This window comes from Pituophis catenifer, unplaced genomic scaffold (genome assembly GCF_029215685.1).
Source record: "Pituophis catenifer annectens isolate HBS135680 unplaced genomic scaffold, rPitCat1.0.hap2 SCAF_2, whole genome shotgun sequence".
Classification (NCBI taxonomy): Eukaryota; Metazoa; Chordata; class Lepidosauria; order Squamata; family Colubridae; genus Pituophis; species Pituophis catenifer.
The window spans coordinates 3,520,216-3,548,000 of NW_027256882.1; the positions used below are offsets into that span (position 1 = coordinate 3,520,216).

Below are 27,785 nucleotides of genomic sequence, written 5' to 3' on the forward strand. Positions count from 1 at the left end.
GCTTCTACGCATGCAGAGAAGTATTTTGATGACGTCAGGGGCAGTGGGTGGGGCCTTCCGCCGGTTTTACTACTGGTTCTATAGAACCGGTGCAAACCGGGGGCAACCCACCACTGTTACCTTTCCTTGAAGACCCAGCATCTCCACTGCTTCTGATGGGCCAACTGATACCTTTTGACCAAGAACGATGAACTGTGGAAATGGTGGCCCCAGCATCTCTCTGGACAACTAGTCTCTTGGCCTTATCACGGAAATTCGTTAAACTTGTTTGCTGCCCAACTCGCTCTAAGGCCTTCCCCTTCCCCATCCTCTTAAGGAGGTCTCACCCTCTCACCAAACTCAGCCAACCCTCTATTATGCCGACGATTCATTCCACTGACATGACTTGGTTTTTAAAGTTGGGGCAGCCCCTTTGAAATGTCCCACCATCCTTGAAGCATCCAGGTGCTGAACTTTTGACGAGGAGTTTGGGCACTTCTGGCAGGGCAACTTTGACTGGAGCTTTGGGCTGCCCTATCAGTTGGTTCTTGGTTGGGTTATTTTGGGACTTTTCCACCTGCTCCGTGGTGCAGTTGGCTTAGCCACTTTCTATATTTCTGCCTCGATAGAATCAGGAATAGTAGACATATTCTGTTCCAGAAGGAAAAGATCAATGATTTACTCTCTTTAGACATCACTTTCACCTGTCAAAAACTCTATTATGCTGCTCAAATTAAACTCTTGGCGACCATAACAACCATGTTTTGAGTCTTGGGATGCTGTAAGCTCAGAAAGTATCTTTAAAGTTAGTTAGGGAAGGACTTGGCATTCTCTTCTCCCCAGAGTTTGCCAACCAAATTGTCTGCAATGCAGCTTAACTGCTCCCTAGGGGCCCCTCCCCATTGATTGGACTTCAACTCCCAGAATTCCAACTGGCTCAGCATTCTGGGAGTTGAAGTCCATCCATTCTCGGAGTTGAAGTCCATCCTATCTGGAGAAGCCCCCAGGGTGGGAGGAAAGAGGGCTTTCAACAGTGCCTGAATCTAGAGCAGGGATCTCCAAACTTGGTGACTTTAAGACTTGTGGACTTCAACTCCCAGAATTCCCCAGCCAGCCATGTGAGGAAGTTACCAGCTCAGAGAAACCACAGTTGGCGTTTTAGAAACATCTGTTACCTGAAAGCCAAGGGTCCCCGAAGGATTTGCGACCAACTTCATGAATTTTGTCAAGATTGGCTAAAGCCAGAAAGACACACAAAAGCCGAAATGTTGAACTTGGTGGTCCTGGAGCATTTCCTGGCTATCTTGCCTCCGGAGATGGATAGTTGGTCCAACAACGTACACCAGGGACCACTTTTCGGGCCCTAGTTCTGGCAGAAAGTTTCCTCCTGAGCCAGACCAAAGTCATCAAGAAGGAAGAACAGGTGAGACTATATTTCATCCTCTGAGAGCATTTAGAGAGACCATGTTCTTTGTAGTCCTATTAACATTCCTGGGAATCTCTCTAGAGAGAAACAGGTATTTTTTTTTAAAGGTTGTTATTAGAAGGATAGATCTGGAAGGGATCTTGGAGGTCTTCTAATCCAACCCCCTGCCCAAAGCAGGACTCCCCTTTCTATCATGGACAAATGATTATACCATTTTTTCTTGAAAACTTCCAGCAATGAAGCACCCACAATAGGCAATCTGTTCCATATTAGATTATTTACTCCTGAACTGGGCAGCTGGCAAGTCTCTTCCCTTCTCCAGTCAATTATTTGAGAGGTGGTCATCCCCAAGTGCCATGTTCACAGAGTTGGGAGAACTACAATAAAACCCATCCTTCTCTCGTAATCTTCTAACTACTCTCCCTGCGTGGGATCCTGGCTATTCCAATTGCAGAATCCATTGATAGCGATCAGAGCTGATTTCCCCAAATTGGAGACGGATCTCCCCAATGCCTGTCAGACGCTGCTCTCAATGAGTATCAGACAGGAGGAGCCAACGTTGGACAATATCCAAGGTATGAGGTTTCCTTGGATTGAGTTTCTGAGAACGTGTTGATGATCCCCAGAGAAATCCCAGCTTTGCTGCTGCTTCCAGTGCCTAAAACTCCTGGCTGAGTCAAACAGCCCTACTTGTTTAGACCCAGATCCATCCTAGTCCAACATTTTGTTTCTTGTTGTGTCCAACCATGTCAGGGTAGTGATTTAAGAGCTGACCAGCTGATGCAATGATGTAATGATGGGAATGAGTTAGCAAGCTTTTTTGGCTATTATCCCTTTAAGAGCCTGTATAATAAGAAGAGGCCCTGTTAGGGCGCCTCTCTCTCACTGTGTGTTCTTCCCTGTGTAATTGCTGCTTGTTTGACCTCTGCCTGTAGTATGTGTATGTATTGTATATATTCTTTTGTAGATAAAACCACTATTTATTACAAACATCTGTTTGTTGTTGTTACTCCTGAGTTGTCTCACATAGTAAACCTGTGTGCACTCTGATGCCTTTAGGTACTCCTAAAAAGGAGGTTGACATCTGATTCCCTCTGCAGATACAGCCCAGAGGTTACCTTGCTCCATGGCCTCTGAAACAATTGTCCTCCATGAAAATTATCCACTCTCCTTTTAAAAGTCCCCTTCCAGACTTTGTGGCTTTGAATTCTGCGTGTTAAGGATGAATTGTGGGAAGAAGAGCTTCCTTTGCTGAATTATGAGTCTCCTTTGACTCAACTTCAATGAGGGAGGGAGAACATCTCCCTGTCCGTTTCAATGATTTGTCCATGGTATAAGGTTTTCGTCTCCTTTTGCTCCTTCATAGGGGTTGGAATGCCTCCAGATCAAGGGCCCCTTTCAGGAGGTGAAGAAGCCACTCCTGGCCTACCAGCTCAGGTAAGGGAAGGAATCTGGATGCTTTCTTTGTACGGATTCCTCTCCTTTCCCTCCCCAAAGGGATAAGGATCTGATTCAGGTGGGGATTAATTACAATTAAGAAGAGAAGGGAAGGGAAGGGGAAGGAAGAAAGGAAGGAAGGAAGGAAGGGAAGGGGAAGGAAAGAAGGGGGGAGGAAAGGGAAGGGGAAGGAAGGAAGAAAAGGAAGGGAAGGGGAAGGAAGGAAGGGAAGGGGAAGGAAGGAACGGAAGAGGAAGGAAGGGAAGGGGAAGGAAAGAAGGAGGGAGGGAAGGGAAAAGGAAGGAAGGGAAGGGAAGGGGAAGGAAGAAAGGGAAGAGGAAGGAAGGAATGGAAGAGAAAGGAAGGAAGGAGGGGAAGGGGAAGGAAAGGAGGAGGGAGGGAAGGGCAAAGGAAGGAAGGGGGGAAGGGAAGGGGAAGGAAGGAACGGAAGAGGAAGGACGGAAGAAGGGGAAGGGGAAGGAAGAAAGGGAAGGAAGGAAGGAAGGGAAGGGGACAGAAGGAAGGGAGGGAAGGGGAAGGAAGGAAGGGAAAAGAAGGGGAAGGAAGAAAGGGGAGGGGAAGGAAGGAAGGAAAAAGGAAAAAGGGAAGGGCAAGGAAGAAAGGAAAGGAGACTTCCTTCTTTGCAGTCATTCACAGCTTTTTAAAAATAAGGAAAGTGTTCCCACCATCTCTCTCTCTCTCTCTCTCTCTCTCTCTCTCTCTCTCTCTATCTATCTATCTATCTATCTCAATCTTACACGGGAGAAGACCCGAATACACCAAGACTTGGTGTCTCAATAAATATTTGACTGCCTCTGTCATTTCAGGAAAATGTGGTTCCCCAAGAAAGAAGAGGAGATAATGGTCCTAGAGTCCAACCAGATTGTTCTCTGTATGGAAGTCATGGAAGGGAAATGGGGAAGTCCCCTCCTTCAGGTTAAGACTGGATTGTTCGGAATGACACCAACCTAGAATTGGGGGTGGCTGGTTGATCCATAAAGTCCCATCATCTATTCAGGGCAGGAATCCAGTTTAAGACTCCCAGTTCTTTAGTCTCATCTGAAATACATCTAATCATGGAGAACTCACCATTTCTGGGTAAGCAATTCCAACAAAATAGAGCTGGAGGGGACCTTGGAGGTATATAGATTAACAGAGTTGGAAGGGACCTTGTAGGACACCGTTTCCTGCTTAGGCGGGGGGTTGGACTAGATGACCTATAACAGTGATGGCTAACCTTTTTGCTGTCGCGTGCCAAAAGCGGGGGGAGCGCGGGGTGTGTGTCACACGCACGTGCGCCCACAACCATAATTCAATGTGCCCCGCCCCCCGCGCATGCACACTCGACCCCCGTGCTCCCCCTGCTTTTAGCGCGCAATGGCATGGTGGGCCAGGTAGGCCTGTTTTTCACCCTCCCCAGCCACCAGTGGCTTTCTAGGAGCCCGGGGAGGACAAAAACGGCCTTCCCCAACCCCCCGGAGGCCTTCCGGAGGCCAAAAATGGCCCGTTTCCCGATTTCTGGTGGGCCCGGATGGCCCAAAAATCAGCTGCCTGGCACACGCATGCATGCTGGAACTGAGCTAGGACAATGCACGTGTGCCCACAGATATGTCTCCACGTGCCACAGGTGGCACGCGTGCCATAGGTTCGCCATGATGGACCTATGTGACACCTCTCCTGCGTGAGCTGCACTGGCTTCCTGTGGTCTTCCGGGTGTGCTTCAAGGTGTTGGTGACCACCTTTAAAGCGCTCCATGGCTTAGGGCTGGGTTATTTGCGAGACCGCCTTCTGCCGCCAATAGCCTCCCACCGACCGGTTCGCTCACACAGAGAGGGCCTCCTCAGGGTGCTGTCGGCCAAACAGTGTCGGCTGGCGACCCCCAGGGGGAGAGCCTTCTCTGTGGCAGCACCCGCCCTCTGGAATGACCTACCCCCTGAGATACGCACGATATCAGACCTCCGGACTTTTCGTCGGGCCCTGAAAACACACCTATTCCATCTAGCTGGGCTGGCTTGATCCCATCCTCTCAGTTTTAATTGAATTTGGTTTTAATTGGGTTATTTTTAATATCTTGGGCCGAAATTATTTAATTGTTTTTTAAATTGTTTTTTAAATTTTGTACGCAATGTTTTATCCTGGCTGTACACCGCCCTGAGTCCCGCAGGAGAAGGGCGGTATAGAAATAAAATAATAATAATAATAATAATAATAATAATAATAATAATAATAATAATATAAAGTCCCTTCCAACTCTGTTAAGCTGTTAAATCTGGAAAGCACTTTTCCCCGACTGAGGAATTCTGAAAACAGGCACATTTATTCCATAAATAGAGGTGTTGTAGGCATCATATTATCACCAGCATTTCTTTATTTTTATTTTTTTGCAAAAATTAGTGATTGTGGGTTGAGCCTCCTGAAGCAGGAGTTTGGGCGACACACCCGAGTTGTGGACAATGAAAAGTCAGGCATAAGTAATGCCGACAGAGAAAAAAAATAAAGCTAGGTTTTTAAAAAACAGAAACCAAAACCCGCTACAGCTGTTGTCTTTGCAATCTAGGCTACACTGGTAGCATTTCCTGTTCAACTGTTGTGGTGTTCTGTCAGTTTTTTTTTTTTTAATTCCCTTTTAGCATGCTTTCTCTTCATTGTTCTGAGTTTTCCGCCATGTATCAGGTTTTGCAACCGGTTTGCAACCAGTTTTTCCAGTTTTGAGTATGTTTCCTACTAATTTCCTTACCAGTGTTAGTGTCAGGACAGCCTCCTTCCATTACCCAAGAAAGAAAAACCCCGATTCCATTTTCACAGAGAAAGGTATCTTTTACTAAGTATGGACTGAATGCAGTCAAAGAAAAGCAAGGTCTGAAGCAAAGGCGCGAAAATTACATACAGAAAGCATCCCTCCCCAACTGTCCAGCGTCCATCATCCAATCCACAATCCCCCCCCAGGGGTCATGTAGGTGCCACGTCTGATGGTGCCATCCTCCTGCTATGTCACGACCGTTGACCTTGAGTCGTTATCAACTTCAAAAATGACGCTGAAGCAAAGGTTCTTCCGTTCTTCTCCTCCAGCACTCTTCCCCCCCTCCCAAGAATTCCAATAGCTCCCCCCTCTCCCCGTTTCATAGCAGCCGAGCAGTTAAGCAATGAAAAAGTGGAGGCTGACAGTCAGCAAAAATCAGGTGCAGGCGGTCCTTGATTTGCGACCACAATTGAGTCCAACATTTCTGTTGCTAAGTGAGACAGTTGTGAAATGAATTTTGCCCCATGTTACCTTTCTTGCCCCAGTTGTTAAGTGAATCGCTGCAATAGTTGAGTTAGTCACTCAGTTGTTAAGTGAATCTGGCTTCCCCAATGACTTTGTTGGTCAGAAGTTCACAAAAGGGGATCATATGACCCCAGGACATTGCAACTGTCACAAATATGAATCGGTGGCCAAGCGTCTGAATTGTGATCATGTGACCATGGGGATGCTGCAACGGTCGTTAAGTGTGAAAAATGGTCATGAGTCCTTTTTTTCAGTGCCATTGTAACTTCAAACGGTCACTAAATAAATGGTTGTCGGTCGAGGAGTACCTGTGTTTTCGGAGGGTCGGTTTTTGCAACCTACAGTTTTGAGTTTGCATTTTTCCTCGCTAATTTCCTCACCATTGTCAGCAAAAACCAGGTATTTCTTTCATTATTAAAGTGTAACCAAGGAAGAGGATATTAGATCCAGGTACAAGAATAGCATTAGATCAGGGGTGTCAAACTCAAGGCCCATGGGTCAGATCTGGCCTGCAGGGTGCTTAAATCTGGCCCACAGGGCCAACCTGCAAATATCAAAGGACCGGCACACGGTGCCTCTGCCGGCCAAAACGAGCTGCTGGGGGTGGTGATGCGTGGCCCATTTTCGGCCTCCCCAGCCTCCAGCAGCACACTGCCAGCCAAGAACGGGCCATGGGGAGGCCCCAGGAGGTCCCCGCATGGCTGTTTTTCAGCATTCCCAGCCTCCAGCAGCACACTGCCAGCCAAGAACGGGCCATGTGGAGGCCCCAGGAGGTCCCCGCGTGGCTGGTTTTCAGCCTCCCCAGCCTCCAGCAGCACACTGCTGGCCAAGAACGGGCCATGCGGAGGCCCCAGGAGGTCCCCGCATGGCTGGTTTTCAGCCTCCCCAGCCTCCAGCAGCACACTGCCGGCCAAGAATGGGCCATGCGGAGGCCCCAGGAGGTCCCTGTGTGGCTGGTTTTCAGCCTCCCCAGCTTTCAGTAGCACACTGCCGGCCAAGAACAGGCCATGTGGAGGCCCCAGGAGGTCCCCGCGTGGCTGGTTTTCAGCCTCCCCAGCCTCCAGCAGCACACTGCCGGCCAAGAACGGGCCATGCGGAGGCCCCAGGAGGTCCCCGCGTGGCTGGTTTTCAGCCTCCCCAGCTTTCAGTAGCACACTGCTGGCCAAGAATAGGCCATGGGGAGGCCCCAGGAGGTCCCCGCATGGCTGGTTTTCAGCCTCCCCAGCCTCCAGCAGCACACTGCCGGCCAAGAACGGGCCATGCGGAGGCCCCAGGAGGTCCCCGCGTGGCTGGTTTTCAGCCTCCCCAGCCTCCAGCAGCACACTGCCAGCCAAGAACGGGCCATGCGGAGGCCCCAGGAGGTCCCTGTGTGGCTGGTTTTCAGCCTCCCCAGCTTTCAGTAGCACACTGCCGGCCAAGAACAGGCCATGTGGAGGCCCCAGGAGGTCCCCGCGTGGCTGGTTTTCAGCCTCCCCAGCCTCCAGCAGCACACTGCCAGCCAAGAACGGGCCATGCGGAGGCCCCAGGAGGTCCCCGCGTGGCTGGTTTTCAGCCTCCCCAGCTTTCAGTAGCACACTGCCGGCCAAGAATAGGCCATGGGGAGGCCCCAGGAGGTCCCCGCATGGCTGGTTTTCAGCCTCCCCAGCCTCCAGCAGCACACTGCCAGCCAAGAACAGGCCATGCGGAGGCCCCAGGAGGTCCCCGCGTGGCTGGTTTTCAGCCTCCCCAGCCTCCAGCAGCACACTGCCAGCCAAGAATGGGCCATGCGGAGGCCCCAGGAGGTCCCCGCGTGGCTGGTTTTCAGTCTCCCCAGCTTTCAGTAGTACACTGCCGGCCAAGAACGGGCCATGCGGAGGCCCCAGGAGGTCCCCGCGTGGCTGGTTTTCAGCCTCCCCAGCCTCCAGCAGCACACTGCCAGCCAAGAATGGGCCATGCGGAGGCCCCAGGAGGTCCCCGCGTGGCTGGTTTTCAGCCTCCCCAGCCTCCAGCAGCACACTGCCAGCCAAGAACGGGCCATGCGGAGGCCCCAGGAGGTCCCCGCGTGGCTGGTTTTCAGCCTCCCCAGCTTTCAGTAGCACACTGCCGGCCAAGAATGGGCTTTTCAAAAAGCCTCTGCCGATCAGGCAACTCAGCTTGGATTGTCAGAGGCATTTAAAAGAAAAAAAGCCCCTGCTGATCAAGCAACTCAGCTTGGATCATCAGAGGCATTTAAAAGAAAAAAAAGCCTCTGCTGATCAGGCAACTCAGCTGGGATCGTCAGAGCCTTTTGAAAGCATTTTTTTACAACCTCTTCCCCCGAAGAGGTTGTAGAAAAAATGGTTTTAAAAGTAAAAAAAAAAAAATTGGCCACGCCCACCCAGTCACATTACCTCCTCCCCAAGCCATGCCCACAGAACCGGTAGTAACAAATTTTAGATTTCACCACTGCCTGGATCTCTTTCACATGTACTACCACCAGCCATTTCCACCAACCCTCCTCTATTTGTGCCACAGAACAGGGTAAGCGCCGCAGCAAAAGGGATTAAAGGAGAGCATCTTTTAAAGGAGACTCCAGCTGATCCAGAATGCAGCTGCATGGGTTGTTATGGGAGCCCCTCGTTACTCCCATATAACACCCCTCCTGCGTGAGCTGCACTGGTTACCAGTGGTTCTCCAGGTCCACTTCAAGGTGCTAGTCCTCACCTATAAGGCCCTTCATGACTTAGGTCCGGGATATTTGCATGACCTTCTCCTGCCTGCCTCTCATCGTCCTGTTCGCTCACATAGGGCCGCTCTCCTCAGGGTTCCGACGGCGAGCCAATGTCACCTTGTTGTGCCCAGGGATAGGGCGTTCTCTGTGGGTGCTCCCACCCTCTGGAATGAATTACCTACTGAGCTCCGGATGGCTCCTGATCTCTGCTCCTTCCATCGGGACTTGAAGACTTGGCTTTTCAAACAAATAGGCTGAGACTGATTCCGGGTTTTATTATTTACTACTAATTAATTATTTGGATTAAATTATGATTTTATTGTACTTGTTTCTTAACTTGTGTTCGATGCCCTGAGTCCTTCGGGAGAATGGTGGCATATAAATACATGTAATAAAATAAATAAATAATAAATAAATCTTGTTTCGGGAATAAAAACCTTGGTTAAAAAAAAAATACCTGGCTTTCAAGTTTGCAAATATAACCTCACTTATCCTAAGGAGGTGGCAAAGGGGGAAATTCAGCCCATGCAACTTACCCGAGCCACATTCTTGCCTAATGAAGTGACAACAAAAGCAACCATGCCCAGGTGCCAATCACACCAATCCCTGGAGAAGCTGAAAAGAGGGATCCGGAATGCTGTGGCCCATGGATTCAAATTTCAAATACTTACGGGACCGCCTGCTACCACCAATAGCCTCCCACCGGCCAGTACGCTCCCATAGAGAGGGGCTCCTCCAGGTGCCGTCGGCCAAACAATGTCGGCTGTCGGCCCCTAGGGGGAGAGCCTTCTCTGTGGGGGCACCTACGATCTGGAATGAGCTCCCCCCCCCCCCCGGAGATACGGAGGATCCCGGATCTGCGCACCTTCCGCCGCGCGCTTAAGACTCTTCTATTTCATCAAGCTGGCCTGGCCTAAATCTTCCCCCTTTTAATGTGGAAATTTTAAATTTGTTTTAATTATAGGGTTATGGATAAGGCGTTTTAAATTGGGGAGCCATTTTGGATTTAATTTTGTTTTAAACGTATTTTAATGTTTATATTGTATGTTTTTTTTTTTTTTAATCTTGGCTCTTCACCGCCCCGAGTCCTTCGGGAGAGGGGGGCGGTATAAAAATTTAATAAATATATAAAATATAAATATATAAATATAAATAAGGGATCTATTGCAGGAAACTGGGAAGGACTCAAGATTGTGAGCGACTATTTGAAGAGGGGGAACTTTCTCTCGCCCTCCCACCCCCGGGCGGAGACTCCTCCCAGACCCGCCCAGCATCTTCCCCGCAGGGGCAGGAGGTGCCTCAAGAGCTGCTGGTGACAGTTCCTGGCAGCTGCTCGCTCTTCCGCCTCGGCTCTGATAGTAGGGCTCGCCCGGGGCACTGCAAGGCGTGGGGTTCCGCATGATCTCCCGATCCCTCTTCGTGTTGCTGGAGGCAGCCGTCCTGCTGCTGGGTGCGGGCACCGCAAGTGAGTGGCGGGGCGAGAGACCCCCATTACTTGAGAACTTCCCCCCCCCCACTTTCTAAGTCCGTTGGCAGAGCAGCTGCGGATCTGGATCAAAGAGCCTCTCCTGCTATCCCGACCCTGGGAATACCGGATGGTCATTGATTGGAACTCAACCTACAGGGAGCAGCCGGAGGAAGCTGTCTAAAGCGGGAAGGGGCATGAGATCCCAGCAAGGACGCGGGGCGGAGGGGAGCTTCTCCAGGAGCTTCTTTGTACTGGGTGGGGAGGTCCCTGCCTAACAATAGTATTTAGTATTTCTCTCCCCTCTCGCTACTGTGCAGCTTTCGCTTTGCGTTGCAGCTGGAATTTCCCAAGCCCTACGGGCGGGGCTTTCCTCCCTCTCACGTGATTGGATGGGTCCCTCATGTCTTCCCTGTTAGATCATAGAAGATAGAATCCTAGAGCTGGAAGAGACCTCCAGAGGTTTTTATTTTATTTTTTAAATTTAATTTTATTAAATTTCTATACCACCCTTCTCCTGAAGGACTCGGGGCGGTGTACAGCCAGCAATAAAACCATGACAGTATAAAAATTAAAAGCAATTGAAAACAATTAAATAAATTGGCCGAAAACTCTAATAAAACAACCCATTAAAATGGTAAAATATTATTATTATTATTTAGGCCAAATAATGCTTGTTGGAATAATAATGTTTTTAGGGCGCGACGAAAGGTACGCAGGTCGGGAATCCTGCGAATCTCCGGGGGCAGCTCATTCCAGAGGGTAGGGACCCTCACAGAGAATGTTCTCCCCCGGGGGTCGTCAGCCGACATTGCCTAGCCGACGGCACCCGGAGGAGCCCCTCTCTGTGGGAGCATACCGGTCGATGGGAGGCTATCGGTGGCAGAAGGCGGTCTCAAACAGATTCAGAGAGTTGGAAGGGACCTTGTAAGTCATCTAGTCCAGGGGTCTCCAACCTTGGCAACTTGAAGACTTGTGGCTCAGGAACTCTGGGAGTTGAAGTCCACAAGTCTTCAAGTTGCCAAGGTTGGATCCCTGATCTAGTCCAATCCCCAGCCCAAGCAGGAGACCCTGCCAACACCATTTCTGACAGATGTCAGTCGAGTCCCTTCTTGAATAGATAGAATAGAATTCTTTATTGGCCAAGTGTGATTGGACACACAAGGAATTTATCTTGGTGCATACGCTCTTGGAGTACATAAAAGAAAAGATACATTCATCAAAAATCATAAGATACAACACTTTTTTTAAAATTTGATTTATATGCCGCCCTTCTCCGGAGACTCAGGGCGGCTTACAATGTGTTAAGCAATATCCTTAATGACTTAATGATAGGGTACAAATGCCTCCAAGTGATGAAACTCCCACAACTGAAGGCAGCTTCTGTCCCATGGGTTGATTGCTCTCACTGTCAGAAAATTTCTCCTCATTTCTAGGTTGAATCTCTCCTTGATCAGTTTCCATCCATTATTTCTTGTCTGGCCTTCGGGTGCTTTGGAAAATAGTTTGACCCTCTCCTCTCTGTGGCAGCCTCTCAAATATTGGAACACTGTTATCGTGTCTCCCCTGGTCCTTCTCTTCACTAGACTAGCCATGCCCAGTTCCTGTAACCATTCTTCATATGTTTTAGCCTCCGGTTCCCTAATCATCTTGGTTGCTCTTCCTTGCACTCTTTCTAGAGTCTCAACATCTTTATTATAGTGTGGTGACCAAAACTGGATGAGGTGTGGTCTTACTAAGGTTTTTTTAAGGTCCCACTTTTACTTGGATACAAGGGAACATTTTGAAATAGCAAGCAAGCATTTGGATTTGGTGAAATTCTGCTGGTGGTTTATTTGCCGATGTGGAGTGAGATGCTTAAAAAGGGGCAGGGCTTTAACTATGTCACTTTAATTTAATTTAATTTAATATTTAAATTTATATACGCCCTTCTCCCGAAGGACTCAGGGCGGTGAACAGCCAGAAGTAAAAAAAACATTGAATACAAAATTTAAAAACAATTTAAAAATATATTAAACAATTTGGCCCGACAGTTAAAATCCCCCATTTAAAATTAAAATTAAAATTACTCAATTAGAGTTAGGCCAGCCCGGCTTGATGAAATAAAAAAGTTTTGAAGGCACGACAGAAAGTACGTAAATCCGGGATCCTCCGTATCTCTGGGGGGAGCTCGTTCCAGAGGGCAGGAGCTCCCACAGAGAAGGCTCTCCCCCTGGGGGCCACCAGTCGGCATTGTTTGGCCGACAGCACCCAGAGGAGCCCCTCTCTGTAGGAGCGTACTGGCCGGTGGGAGGCTCTCGGTGGCAGAAGGCGGTCTCATAAATATCCAGGTCCTAAGCCATGGAGCGCTCTAAAGGTGGTCACCAACACCTTGAATCGCACCCGGAGGACCACCAGGAGCCAGTGCAGCTCACGCAGGAGAGGTGTTACATGGGAGCACCATGACGTTCCCATAATCACCCGCGCAGCCACGTTCTGGACCAGCTGGAGCCTCCGGGTGCTCTTCCAGGGGAGCCCAATGTAGAGAGCATTACAGTAGTCCAGGCGGGAAGTGACGAGGGCTGCCATCTTGATTTTTTTTTTTAATTTCCAGGTGGTTTTTTCCCCCAACATATTTTTGGACAGTCTTTCTAGAGCCGTGATGGCGAACCTATGGCATGCATGCCACAGGTGGCACGTGGAGTCATATCTGTGGGCACGCAAGTGTTGCTCTAGCTCAGCTCCAGTGCCAGCTGATTTTCCGGCCTTCCTGGAAGTCGGGAAAAGGGCTCTTTCTGGCCTCTGGAGGGCCTCTGGGTGGGGGAGAGGCTGTTTTCACCCTTCCCAGGCTCCTAAAAAGCCTCTGGAGCCTGGGGAGGGTGAAAAATGGGCCTTACCAGGCCCACCATGCCATCGCGCGCTAAAAGCAGGGGGAGCATGGGGGTTGTGCATGCATGCGCGGGGGGCAGGGCGCATTGAATTATGGGTGTGGGTACATGAGTGATTGACACCCCCCCCCATGTTCCCCCCACTTTTGGCACGCGACAGCAAAAAGATTAACTATCACTGTTCTAGAGTCTCAACATCTTTTTTAAGGCAGGAGACTTTATGTCATCCCCAGTGAAATGATTGTCTAGCCTATATTTGAAATCCTCCAATCAATCAGAATAGAGCTGGAAGGGAGGTCCTTGGAGGTCTTCTAGTCCAACCCCCTGCTCAAGCAGGAAGGAGCCCCTAAACTCTAGTGATGGAACACCCACAACTCCAGGAGGCAAGCTATTTCATCGATTAATTGTTCTTGCTGTCGGGAAATTTCTCCTTACTCCTAAATTACCGTATTTTTCGGACCATAAGATGTACCGGAGTATAAGAGGCACCTTAGTTTTGGGGGAGGAAAATAAGAAAAAAAGCTGATTGGGGGTGGATCTGCCTCCCGGAATACCCCCAATCAGCTGTTCCCAGAGGTGAACTTTAGCAACAGGTTCGTTGGTTGTGAGCTCTACGCCTTGCCTTTTTTTCAGCCTCCGAAACCCCCGTTTCGGAGGCTTTTTTTCAGCTTCTCAAATTGAGGTTTCAGAGGCTTTTTTCAGCCTCTGAAACCTCCATTTCAGAGGCTGGGTGGGGCTACATTCGGTGTATAAGACGCACCCAAATTTTCACCCTCTTTTAGGGGGAGGAATGTGCGTCTTATACTCTGAAAAATATGGTAGGTCTCTCTTTTACAAGCTTCCATCCATTGCTTCTGGGTGCTTTGGAGAATCAGTCAGTACTAGATCCTCAAGTACTAGCATGTCCTCCTTCTCTTCTCATAGGTTAGTCATACCTAGTTCCCTCAACCTTTCACCATGGCTTTGCAGTTTGACAGTAGTCCTTTGAGGTTTTTAGTTCCGTTCAACGGCAAATGATGCTCACCGAATGCCTGCTTCTTTTCTTCCGGTAGCCGCCACTTCCCACGTCCTACGCTATTTCTTCACCGGCGTGTCAGAACTGGGCCACGGCCTGCCCCGCTTTATCATTGTGGGGTACTTGGATGATCAGCAGTTTGTCCAGTACGATAGCGATTCCCGGAGGGACTTGCCACGGGGGTCCTGGATTCAGAAGGTGGAGGAAGACGATGCCCAGTATTGGGACTGGCAAACTCAGCTTTCTCACAGCTGGGAACTCTACTTCCAACTGAGCCTCTGGAACCGCTTCAACCACACCCCGGGTAAGTTGCCAGGGAGATGGCTATAGGCTGCCTTGCTGCATGCCCACCAAGCAGGGTATTAGCCTGAATGATCTCTAAGATCCCTTCCAACTCTTCCAGTCAAGGATTCTACATAATGGATTCTCGCATTGGACTGGTTTTAGGGCTGATTTTGGAGCAGGAAGGATTGAGAAGAAGCTTAGGCAAGAGATTTTGCGGTCCGGAGAGTGAAACACTTGTGAGAAAGAAACTCAAATAACCACGTCTTGATTTTGTTTAGTATAAGGTGGAACAAAGAGAGACTTGGACAGGACTCTATTAGAATAATTAATAAAATAATTAGCTTATTCTAGATTATTCTACTAGAATGATTCCTGCAATCCTTGCAGTGACCTTTTCATTGACCAGCCTACCATGAAGGGCTGAATTAGTTGGGGTTTGAATACAGGTAGTCCTAGATTTACAACAGTTCATTTAATGATGGTTCAAAGTTACGAGGTCACTGAAAAAAGTGACATGGCAGGTTTTCACATTTACGACGATATCCCTTTCCCGACAGTCAGACGATCAAAATTCAGACACTTGGCAACTGACTCATATTTAGGACAGTTGCAGTGTCCTGGGGTCATGTGATCTCCTTTTGTGACCTTCTGACAATTAGTCAATGGGGAAGCCAGATTCACTTTACAACCGTGTTACTAATTTAGCAATTGCAGTGATTCACTTAACAACCAGAGCAAGAAAGATCGTAAAATGAACCAAGAAAAATTCACTTAGCCACTGTTTTGCCTAGCAACAAAAATATTGGGCTTCATTCAGTGGTGAAATCCAAATTTTTTACTATCGGATCTGTGGGCGTGGCTTGGTGGGCATGGCAGGCAAAGCATACTGCAAAATCCCCACTCCTGAGGGAAGGATATTGCAAAATCTCCATTCCCACCCCACTCTTGGGCCAGCCAGAGGTGGCATTTGCCGGTTTTCCGAACTACTCAAAATTTCCGCTACCGGTTCTCCAGAACCTGTCAGAACCTGCTGGATTTCACCCTTGGCTCCATTGTGGTTCTAAGCTGAAGATTACCTGTAGATCATCTCTATAGTGTATTCCGAGCCTTTCATTATATCTCTGATACTGAGCGACCTATGAAAGCGTCACCAAGGTTTGTTTTGCAGGGTTTCACACCTGGCAATGGATGCATGGTTGTGAGTTACGACAAGACGGACGTAAAGAAGGCAGTTCTCAGTTTGGCTATGATGGGACAGATTTCCTCAGCCTGGATAAACAGACCCTCACGTGGACAGCAGCCGACTGGCGGGCCCAGGTCACCAAGCGGAGGTGGGAGGCCGATCAGGTCTGGACCCAAGGCCGGAAGAATTTCCTGGAAGGAGACTGCATTGAGTGGCTCCACAAATACCTGAATTACGGCAAGGAGTCCCTTCTCAGAAAAGGTGATGGGTTGTGGGTTTGTTGGTTTATCTCAGGGGTCGGCAACCTTAAACACCCAAAGAGCCACTCGGACCCGTTTCCTACAGAAAAAAAACGCATCAGGAGCCACAAAACTTGGGTGGGCGTGGCCAACTCAATGTCACTCACTCCCACCCAGTCACATGACCACCTAGCCACGCCTACCCAGCCACAAAACTATTCTCTGTCTCTCTCCCCCTCTCCCTATCTCCCCCTCTCTTCCCCACTGTCTCTCTCTCCCTCTGTATCTCTCCCTCTCCTTCTCTTCCACTCTCTAACCACCTCTCTACGTATCACTCTCTCTCCCTCCCTCCCTCTCTCTCTCTCTCTCTCTCTCTCTCTCTCTCTCTCTCCCCCTCCCTTCAGGCGACTGTCCTCCCCCCCCCCCATAACTCCCTGGCCAGCTGTGGCTGAGCCGGGAGCATTCACACGCACAGGGAGACTCCAGCCTGAAGTGGCAGGAAGCGAAGGCTGCTTTATGTGCAAATGTGGCACGAAGGCAGGTATAGGGCAGCTTCGCTCCTGCACTCTCCGGCGACCCTCGTCCATCTCCTCCTCTCAGGATGCCAGGGACAGCTGTGGCTGAGCCGGCATCTGCGCATGTGCAGGGAGACCCTTCTCAAACGAGCGCCAAAGCTCAGGAAAGGTGCGCTCGGGGCAGGCAGTGGCTCGCTTAAGGAGGGTCTCTCCATGTGTGCGCACACTCCCAGCTCAGCCACAGCCGGCCAGGGGGTTACGAGAGGAGGAGGGGGAAGGAGAGTACAACAGCGGGAGCTGCCCTGTACCTGCCTTCACGCCACATTTGCACGTAAGGCAGCCTTCACTTCCTGCCTCTTTGGGCTGGAGGCCAAAAAAGAAATAAGAGGGGCAGGGCGAACCAGTGATGGAACAGGGAGCCGCCGCAGAGGGCCCAAAGAGCCACTTGTGGCTCCGGAGCTGCGGGCTGCCGACCCCTGGTTTATCTTATATAACAGATCATCTGAAGTATTAATATCACTTTGTAATGCCTTGCTAAGGCCACACTTGGATATTTTGCATCCAATTTTGGTCGCCATGATGTAAAAAAGCTCTTGAGACTCTAGAAAGAGTGTAGAGAAGAGCAACAAAGATGGTTAAGGGATTGGAGACTAAAACATAGAGAGAACGGTTGCTGGAATTGGGTCTTTCTAGTTTGATGAAAAGAAGGAGTAGGGGGTGACATGATGGCAGTCTTCCAATATCTCAGGAGCTGCCACAAAGAAGGAAGCCAACCTATTCTCCAGAACACTTGAAGGTAGGACAAGAAGCAATGGGTAGAAACTAATCGAGGAGAGAAGCAACCTAGAACTAAGGCGAAATTTTCTAACAATTAATCAGTGGAACTACTTGCCTCCAGAGGTTGTGAATGCTCCAACATTGGGAGATTTTAAGAAGAGATTGGACAATCATTTGTCTGCAACGGTATAAGGTTTCTTGCCTGAGCAGGGATTGGACTAGAAGACTTCCAAGGTCCCTTCCAACTCTGTTATTCTATTCTATTCTATTCTATTCTATTCTATTCTATTCTATTCTATTCTATTCTATTCTATTCTATTCTATTCTATTCTATTCCATTCCATTCCATTCCATTCCATTCCATTCCATTCCATTCCAATTATGACAGTAGCTTTTGCTAGACGGTGGGGAGGACTGGATGACCTCTGTGTCTTCTTACACTTCAAGGTTTCTATGTGTTCACTGAAAAGCAATTCTTCTCAATCACCTTTCATGGATTCCTGGACTGGTCCAGAATTTGGGCAGATGATGGTTGTGAATGTAGAGCCCAATCCTTTGCAGAAAGTTCTCTTCTGTAAATTCCTTTCACTCAGAAATAATCCTGTTTGCCACAGTATGACGGGCAGGGGAGACACTGACTTTCCTTACAGGGAGGGTGTGAAGACTTAGAAAATGGAATCAAATGCACAGGTCTAGAAGGGGATTACTGTATTTTTCAGAATAGAAGACACACCTTTTCCCCCCTAAAAGTGGGTGAAAATTTAGGTGCGTCTTATAGACCGAATACGAGCGTTTTTGGCCTCCCTGCATTGCGTTTTCACCCTCCGCGGCACCCAGAAGCACTCTGCAATGCTCTGCACGGCCCATTTTGGCCAAAAACGGGCCTGTTTTTGGGTTCCCAAGCCCTCCGCATGTCGCGTTTTCACCCTCCCCAGTGCCCAGAAGCACTCTACAGGCCAAAAACAGGTGAATTTTTGGTGAAAACGGGTGCATTGTTGGCAAAAACGGGCCCTGTGGAGCACTGAAGAGTGCTTCTGGGGGCCGGGGAGGGCAAAAATGTGACACACCGAGGACTTGGGAGCCCCAAAAGAGGTGCGTTTTTGCCAAAAATGGGTGTGTTTTTGGCAAAAGTGGGCTGTGCGGGGGGGATACAGAGTGCTTCTGGGTGTCGGGGAGGGCAAAAATCTGATACGCGGAGGCCAAAAACTATTTTTTCTTGTTTTTCTCCTGTAAATTTAGGTGCGTCTTATAGTCAAAAAAATACGGTATTTACTTTTGGAACAACTTGTGGGAGAAAGTAAGGCTTAAGCACCATGATGGTGTGGTTTTAAATTCTAGAACTTAAGAATTTGGGCTTCCTGCCCAGGGCATATCAAAACAGAGGACCAGGAATGGTCCAATCCTGCTTCTGATATTCAACAATAGCAGGCAAAGGTATTGGCCTGCATTGCTCATCATCCTTCACTGTTGACTATGCTGCTTGGGCTAGATGGGATCTAGCGTCCTGTTGCATCTCCAGATTCTGTCTCTTGAGTCTCAAGCCGTCATTCGGCCGATGATTAAGAATGTTTCAATTTTTGCAGAACCTCCCGTGGTGACAGTCACCCGGAAAGGGAGCTACGAAGGACTGGAGATCCTCATCTGTCGTCTGCACGGCTTCTACCCCAAAGAGGTTGATGTCACTTGGAGGAAAGGTGGGGAAATCTTGGAGCAGGAGACGCTCCGGGGTGGGATCACTCCCAATTCAGACAGGACCTACCACACCTGGCTCAGCATTGAGATCGACCCCAAGGAGAGGGAGCACTACAAATGTCACGTGGAGCATGATGGTCTTCTGAACCCCCAGGATTTCTCCTGGGAGAAGCCAGGTGAGTGGTGGCAGTGGAAGGACGGGGTGCGTGGATGCTGAGGAGTGCATGTTAAGACTTATTTATGGGGTACTGTTCTTGGTACTTCCCATACTGCAATATCTAAGTTCAGCCTAGAAACTAGAGCACCTAAGATGATCAAAATTTTTTTTTTTTAATTTAATTTAATTTAAATTATGCATATACCCACATACATTATATGACACACGGAAACAACACAGTATAGTTCGGATTTATGCATGTACATGGTGAGAAAAACGAATCTTGCAAGTTTACCAGATGGATGGCACAGGGAACAAAGCTGCTCCAGAATGGGGTAATCCTGCTAGAAATACTTTGAAACTTCCTTCCAGAGGGGAGCAGCGGAAACAGAGCATAAAGTGGGCATGTGGGATCTCTAAGAATGCTTCGAGCTCTAAGCCAGAGGTGTCAATCTCAAGGCCCATGGGCCAGGGGCTTAAATCTGGCCAGTGGGGCTGGCCTGGAAATATCAAAGGGCCAACCCACAGTGCCTCTGCTGCAGTGGTGGGTTCCTTGCGGTTCAGCCCGGTTTGGCCGAGCCAGTAGCGTTGACGATATGATGTCACCGAACCGGTTCTCTTTGTTTGGGAGCTGCCTGCTCCTCCCACGTAATTCTTACCTTTTATTTGGCCCTGCCCCCAATCTATTCGCTGCCTCCCGAGTCCCAGCTGATTGGCTAGAAGGAAAAAAACTATTTAAACTTGCCGCGGGGCTTCAAAGGGCTGCCCTACACCTGATCAGTGTTAAAAGGCAGTGTGACGGTAGACCAGTGTGCTCAAAAAACAAATGGGTAGACCGGAATGCTCCAAGAACAAATGGGTAGACCGGTACAGCTCTGCAAGCAGTTAAAAGCCTGGTAGACTAGTACCTCTGCTAAATCCTACAGAATTGTCACATGACCATCAAACCATACCCACAAAATAAGCCACACCCACAGAACTGGTGGTAAAAAAATTTAGAACCCAGCCCTGCTCTGCTGGCCAAAATGGGCTGTGTGCACCCCACAGCCCCCCTCCCGGCAGCCCATTTTTGGCCTCCCCGTCCTCCAGCAGCACTCTGCTGGCCGAAAATGGGCCACACAGAGGCCCCGCATGCCCCCCTCGTGGCCCATTTTAGGCTGGTAGAGTGCTGCAGGAGTGGAATGGACTGGATCACAATTATGTGGCCTCAAGTACCTGCCTGATCAGGATAGAAAACAGGCAACATCCTATGTTAATACTACAGATTTTAATGCCAGATTTTACATACTGTAGTTCCATTTAATCTACAATCAACAATCTATAATTGACAGCCATCTCTATTTACTATCCTGGAAATTTACCTCTGCTGTAGGTCTTGTATTATCATGGTATTTATGCTATTGTATTTTTATTATTAGTTGAATAATAAAAATACAATAGTATAAATAGCTTTTCTGCCTGGAAAAGCAATTTACTGTTAAACAATGTGTTATAAATTTAGAAATAAAAAGTTTAGTGGAGTATGAAGAATAAGTAATAAATGTTTGTCAGTAATATGTGGTAGAAGAGAGGAAAATGGTTATAGTAAAGAACTGTGGAAAGAAAGCAGAGAAGGGAAAAAGATCTTGAGCCTGTGTCAAACGCCCACCAGGGCCACGTCCACCCTGCCCACACACGACACACACAGAGACACACACCGGCCCTCCGAGGTCAAACACAACCTGATGCGGCCCTCAATGAAATCGAGTTTGACATACCTGCTCTAAGCATATAGTGTTTATAAGCAGTAGCCTGAATAACAGGACGTGAGCTTCCTATAATCTTCTCGGCTGTCCTTACCACTCTCTGTATGGACTTTCTATCTGAGGCCAACTTTTTGTTCTTTTCTTAGTTTCATCTGCAACAGGGATCCTCGTGGGCAGTATCCTAGGTGCTCTGGCTGCTGCTGTCTTGCTGGTAATTGGGATCCTGTTCTACACCAGTAAGTAAACTGAGACTACTTCTTGTTGGTAGAAGCCTCTTGGTGGCAGTTTCAGCCTCCCTCCTATTCTCTGAGAAAAACACTTCTTTTATAATGGGCAGTGCCCAAAACTCATAATATCCAACACTTTCTAAACATGAATCAATGAGCAGAGCAATCCCCACCCATCACGAGAATAGCACCTGCCCATGGATTAGGCCTGGAAGTCTCTAAATAGAAAGAGCCAAGCAAGCGGTAACTCAATTTTATCTCTTTCAGACTTTCCTACACAAGTAGTCTCCAATCTTTCTGGCTTTGTGGACTTGCCCGGGCGTGGGGGGGGAGGGGAGAGGAAATGGTTCCATGCAAGCGGAAGGTGCATACATTCACCTGCTGTTTGCATGTCCCAATTCCGAACAGGCCATGGCCCATTACCTAGCCACCACCTGGGGATTGGGGACTCCTGTCCTACAATGCTCAATGGTAGCAGCTCTTCTGCTACTAGTTTGTTTTTGCATCTAAAACAGGGCAGCGGTGAAATCCCCCCCTCCTTTCTATCCGGCTTGCTGAACTGGTAGCGCCGGCGGTGGGAGGCTCCACCCACCCACCTGGACGTCATTACGTCCCTTTTTTACATGCACAGAAGAGGCGCGCACGCGCATATGACACATACACTCCCACACCTGAACTAGTAGCGAAGGTAAGTGGATTTCACTGCTGGAACAGGGGTGTCAAACTGGCAGCCCGTGGCCCCGATACATCACATGTGGGCCATACCCACCCCAGCTCCACGAAGGGAAAAAAAATCACGAAACATCCCGTGATGGCAACATGACGCAAGTTTCATAACTGCAATCTATGTGACCCCCCTCCTGCGCGAGCTGCACTGGCTCCCGGTGGTCTTCCGGATGCGCTTCAAGGTGTTGGTGACCACCTTTAAAGCGTTCCATGGCTTAGGGCCGGGGTATTTACGAGACCGCCTTCTGCCACCAATAGCCTCCCACTGGCCAGTACACTCGCACAGAGAGGGCCTCCTCAGGGTGCCGTCCGCCAGACAGTGTCGGCTGGTGACCCCCAGGGGGAGAGCCTTCTCCGTGGCGGCGCCCACCCTCTGGAACAACCTCCCCCCAGAGATATGTACAATACCAGACCTCCGGACTTTTCGTCGGGCCCTGAAAACTTATTTCACCTAGCCGGGCTGGCTTGATCCCACAGTTTTGGTTAAATTTAATTGATTTTAATTGGGTTTGTTTTTAAATTGCGGCCAAAAATATTTAATTATTTTAAACTGTTTTTAAATTTTGTATGTTCTGTTTTATTCTGGCTGTTCACCGCCCTGAGTCCTGCTGGAGAAGGACGGTATACAAATTGAAACAAATAAATAAATAAATCTAGAAGAACAGGGCAGTTGTCAAAACTTCCTCTGGATCCAAAAGGCATCCAGGTACCTCCAGAACTCTCTCTCCTATTCAGACATGGCCCACCCAGTCCAAAATTGAAGAGCTGCTCCAGTTGTTGACTTGCTGACAGCCCCTATCCTACAAGCTGTAAGCAAGACTCGCCTTCTTAGTGACTGTCTTGTATCCTATGGGCCTCCTGGCCTCTCCAAATGAAAGAATGCTCTCAACCTCTTGGCCTTCTGAGCTTCTGGTTCTGCTAAGAATTGGGTTGATGGTTCTTAGTCTGCTGAGTGCATAACTAAGTAATTAGTTACTGTGTTTAGTTATTGTAATTAGTTTACTGTGTGAATTTTTGCTGATTGTCAGATACAATGATTTATGACACTGTGGGAAGAAATATCCATCTGGTCCAGTTCCAAGCCAGGAGAAAGGCACTGGAGACAAAATGGGGGCTGGAGGCTGATTGAAAAGAGGGTCCATTTATTGATGAAATAGAACCACATGGGTTCTACTGCAGCGGACCACACAGAGTTGAGAGTGAGAGGTTTTTAGACCTTCTCTTGGGCTTTGCACTTGAGCTTCCTGTTCTGTGCAAGGACATTTGTTCTATTGGCTGTTGTCAGACTCCCATGGAGCCATGTAGGGGTTATGTAGAGGTCTTAGCTGGCTCTATAGGTTGTCTGAGCTCCGGGGTTTTGTTGAAGTTTGCTGGGGGTGATGCAATGAAGGGGCTTGTGTTCTGAAAGAGTCTTGGGAAATTCCTACTACGACTTAATAGCTTTTTCCTGTGTTGGATCTTGGGTGAAAAATAAATAAATAAATAAATAAATAAATAAATAAATAAATAAATAAATAAATAAATAATTTTATTTCTATACCGCCCTTCTCCCGAAGGACTCAGGGCAGTGTACAGCCAATTTAAAAACACAAGACACAACAATGATTAAAAATTAAAATAATTAAATAAATTTGGCCGGATTAAAACCCCAAAAATTTAAAATACCCCAATTAAAATTATTATGTTGATAGCCCGGCCTGATGGCTATTTGCTTATGAATAGAGCTATCTACTTCTCAATAAGCTCTTTATCTCTTAAGTGTTGACTTAAGTGCTCTTTATCTCTTAAGTGTTGACATCTGCTAAGGGCTATTAAGAAGGGTGGAAGCTGCTTTCTCCTTCTAAAAAAACATGTTTCTCCCTTTCTCATCCAGGGAAATATAATAATTTGCCTTTTTAATATTTCTCAAAATATTTCATCCTTCTAGGAGAGGGGTGGGTGCTAACTTTCTACAATATGGTGCCTCTGGTATGGGATACTCTGCAACCATTTCATCATTATAAGCCTAAAGTTAAAATTAAACTTTGGGGAATGGGGTGTGCCTTCAAATCAGCATGGACTCCTGGTAATTTCCTGGACAATCCCTGTGGTTTTCCTGGCAAGGTTTTTCCTAAGTGTTTCGTCATGGCTTGTTTCCTATGGTTGACCGAGAATGACTAGCCAAAGTCATTCAGCCAACTACCCTGCCTAAGGTGGGACTAGAAAAGCATGGTCTATATAAGGTTTATAACCTTAACCTATATCCTAAAGTTAAACTAGGACTATTATAGTTTGCGAGCTAGACTAGGTGCTGCTAAATTAAAAGGCTATGTTGTGGCCGTACACGGCCTGTGCAGCTAGTAGCTGATTCCGACAGCGAGGAGGCTGGTGTGGTGCTGCGCCAGCAGCCTGTGCAGCTGGCACTTGAGTCAGACAATGCGGAGGCTGGGGAAGATGTGGTGTCAGAGGCGGGGATTCAGCCAGGGCCTTCAGAACCTCCAGAAGCTCCCATAAGTGAAGAGGAAGAAGAGGAGGAGCCTCTTCTCGATGCATGGGTGTGCAGAGCTGCCAAAAGGCAGGAGTGGCTCCTCAGGAGGAGGTCTCCTCAAGAGTAAGGCTTGGGGCTAATTGGCCACTCCCTTAGCCTAAGGAAGGAGGACGACTGAGGCAATTTGCAGGGAACAACTTCGTTCACTCTCCTTCGTGTCGTTAGTTCTCTTATCAGTTTCCTGCAAATTGCTTCTGGGCCTTCTGCCAACCATAGTAAGATTACGATTATTTATTCTTTGGATTCTTGTAGGCTGTTAAGAAAGTTAATTAACAGCCTTTGTTTGAAAAAGACTGATTTAATTTAGTAAAATAAGGTTTGTACAGACTTTGCGTGTGCTGCGTTCTTTGGGGTCCGTAGCTGGGGCAGAACAGGCTAAATCCCTGAAGCTACACTCTAAGGCTTGGATAAAATATTAACTTACACAGCCCTTTGTAAAGGGTTAAAAAGATTTGGGTCTAATTTTTTGTTTGCCTTTTCAGAAAAATGGCGGAAGGGGTACCAAGCTGCATCAAGTAAGCAAACACAGCCACTCTGAAATGGAATGCGTATTCATGGCACTCAAGGGTCGGGAAATGAAAGTGAAAATACTCAGGAAGTCCCTTGGCTCCAAATTGGCCAAGATGGCGGACAAAGCATCACAATGCATACTGCTGTACCGGCATCAAATTGGGCACACATTCAAAAATTGGGAGTGGGGTGAAAGGTTACATTGCAACACTCACTCTGCCATATTTTCAAATTTTACCCCTCTACACACACACACACACACACACACACACACACACACACAGAGTACCCTGAGTGGCATTGGATGTAGGCCCCCCCCATGCACACCTCAAAGCAGCGATCAGAAGAAATAGTAACAAATTGGTCCACGTTTTGAGAAGGACGTAAGGATGACGAACGTCTGGAAATGAGGAGGAATCGTTAAAGTTATCTGGAGATGTTTGGCCTCCAGAAAAGATGACCAAGGAGAAATGGGATAGCAGTGTACAAATCTTTGAAGGGGCGTCACCTAGAAGAAGGAATGGGTTTATTTCCGGTTGCCCCAAACGGGCAGGACCAGAAACAGTAGATTAAAACTACCGGGAAGGAGAATCTGGATAAAAATCATAGGAAATTCATGATTATAAAAGCTGTTACTCAGTGGAACAGGCTGCCACGTGTTGTCATAAGTCCTCCTTTGCCAGAGGTCTTCGAAGAGAGGTTGGATGACCACCTTTAGAGCACTCCACGGCTCAGGACCAGGGTACTTACGAGACCGCCTTCTGCCACCAGTAGCCTCTCACCAACCAGTTCGCTCCCACAGAGAGGGGCTCCTCAGGGTGCCGTCGGCCAAACAATGTCGACTGGCGGCCACCAGGGGGAGAGCCTTCTCTGTGGGGGCACCTGCCATCTGGAACAAGCTCTCCCCAGAGATACGGAGGATCCAAGACTTACGCACCTTCCGCCGTGTCCTAAAAACGTTTTTATTCCAACAGGCTGGTCTGGCCTAACTCTCCCTTTTAAATTGGGTTTTAAATGTTTTATATAAATTGGATGTTTTAAATTTGTTTCTTGAGCCCAAATTATTTAATCTATTTTTAATAGCTTTTAACTTTTGTATGTTTTTTGTATTTTTATCTTGACTGTTCACCGCCCTGAGTCCTCCGGGAGTAGGGCAGTATACAAATATGATAAAATAAAAAAATAAATAAAAATATTTAGTGGATTCTATACTGGACAGGAAGTTTGGCCAGATGACCTGATCTTTCTACCTTCTGCGGAATGAGAGCATGCTATATATCCAAAGAGAACAATGACTAACTCTTGTGGGAAAGAATCATAAGCTTCCTGGCCAATGAAGGAGCTCTTGTCCCATTGAAGGCTACCTCATTTGTAGACCGATGTGATCGACAGAGGCCTTTTTTTAACCTTTTAAAAGCATTTTTTTTTACAACCTCTTCAGCCTAGAAAAAATGCTTTTAAAAGAAAAGAACCCAATGCTGCATTCAATCCTCATACACAGGTAATGCTCAATTTCCAACCACTCTTCGGCCTAAGAGTTGTAAAAAAAAAATGCTTTTAAAAGGGTGTGATGATCTCAGCTGAGTTGCCTGATTGTCAGTCTTTTTTTTTTCTTTTAAAAGCATTTTTTCTAGGCCGAAGAGGTTGTAAAAAAAATGCTCTTAAAAGGGTCTGAAGATCCCAGCTGAGTTGCCCAATTGTCAGTCTTTTTTTTTCTTTTAAAAGCATTTTTTCTAGGCCGAAGAGGTTGTAAAAAAAATGCTTTTAAAAGGGTCTGACAATCCCAGCTGAGTTGCCTGATTGCCAGAGGTGTTTTTTTTTTCCTTCCCCCTCTGGTCCTTGAACAAAGAATGTAAAATAAATTTGTTTCTCTGTCTGTGTGTGTGAGAGAGAGAGAGAGAATTGGCCTATTCTTATACCTCAGTATTTAGGAAAAAGATGAAAGAATTTTATGTCTCTCCTTTGGGTTCCTTTCTTACTTCAAGATATGGTTTAGATAGAACTGATCTATTTATTTCTTAATAAATCCATTTTTTTACTGCAAAAACAAGATGTGTCCGTTTCCATTTATGCGAGTGAATTCTGTTTGCATGATGATCTGGCTATGTAACACCTCTCCTGCGCGAGCTGCACTGGCTCCCAGTGGTCTTCCGAGTGCAATTCAAGGTGTTGGTTACCACCTTTAAAGCGCTCCATGGCATAGGACCAGGGTATCTACGGGACCACCTTCTGCCACCAACAGCCTCCCACCGACCAGTCCACTCCCACAGAGAGGGACTCCTCAGGGTACCGTCGGCCAAGTTATGTCGGCTGGCGACGCCCAGGAGGAGAGCCTTCTCTGTTGGAGCTCCTGCCCTTTGGAATGAATTGCCCCCGGACATTTGTAACATCTCTGATCTCCGGGTCTTCCGCTGTGCCCTCAAGACCCTACTGTTCCGACAGGTGGGGCTGTCTAACTGAATGATTTTAAATTGGGTTTTAATTTTGGGTTTTAAAATTCGGCCAAAACTATTTAATGATTTTAATTAATTTTAACCATGATATCTGTATATTTATGTTTTAATTCTGGCTGTACACCGCCCCGAGTCCTTTGGGAGAAGGGCGGTATATAAATAAAATAATAATAATAATAATAATAATAATAATAATAATAATAATAATAATAATAATAATAATAAATCGTGTGTTGTCCCGATTGTAATTGGAGCCCTCGGAGCAATACCCAAAGGGCTACCCCGCTATTTAGAAATTCTAAATTTGCCGGACTTAAACATTTTGACTCTACAAAAAACCACCTTACTCGGAACAGCTTACATCCTCCGACGATACCTTAACAGTTCCTAGGTCCTTGGTTAGGACTCGAGCTGCTGAGCTATTAACCAGCCTCAAAGGCTGTGAATCTCACTAAAGATTAACCAATTAATAATAATAATAATAATAATAATAATAATAATAATAATAATAATAATCACCAATACCTGGTGATGCACGGATTGAAGATAAGTAGCAAGAAAAAATCACAAAGTACGGGACTTGCAAATTGAAGTTGAGCGACTGTG

At 47.6% G+C, this 27,785-nt stretch overlaps 1 protein-coding gene across 1 annotated transcript; it reads left to right on the plus strand.

Moving 5' to 3' along the window:
• Positions 1–10,189: 10,189 nt before the first annotated feature.
• On the plus strand, positions 10,190–26,658 carry LOC139311636 (major histocompatibility complex class I-related gene protein-like). Its single transcript, XM_070936119.1, has 6 exons — positions 10,190–10,261; positions 14,181–14,447; positions 15,597–15,872; positions 18,726–19,010; positions 20,883–20,972; positions 24,699–26,658. The coding sequence occupies exons 1-6, from the start codon at positions 10,195–10,197 to the stop codon at positions 24,752–24,754; spliced, it is 1,041 nt and encodes a 346-aa protein (XP_070792220.1). The 5' UTR covers positions 10,190–10,194; the 3' UTR covers positions 24,755–26,658.
• The last annotated feature ends 1,127 nt before the right edge of the window (positions 26,659–27,785 follow it).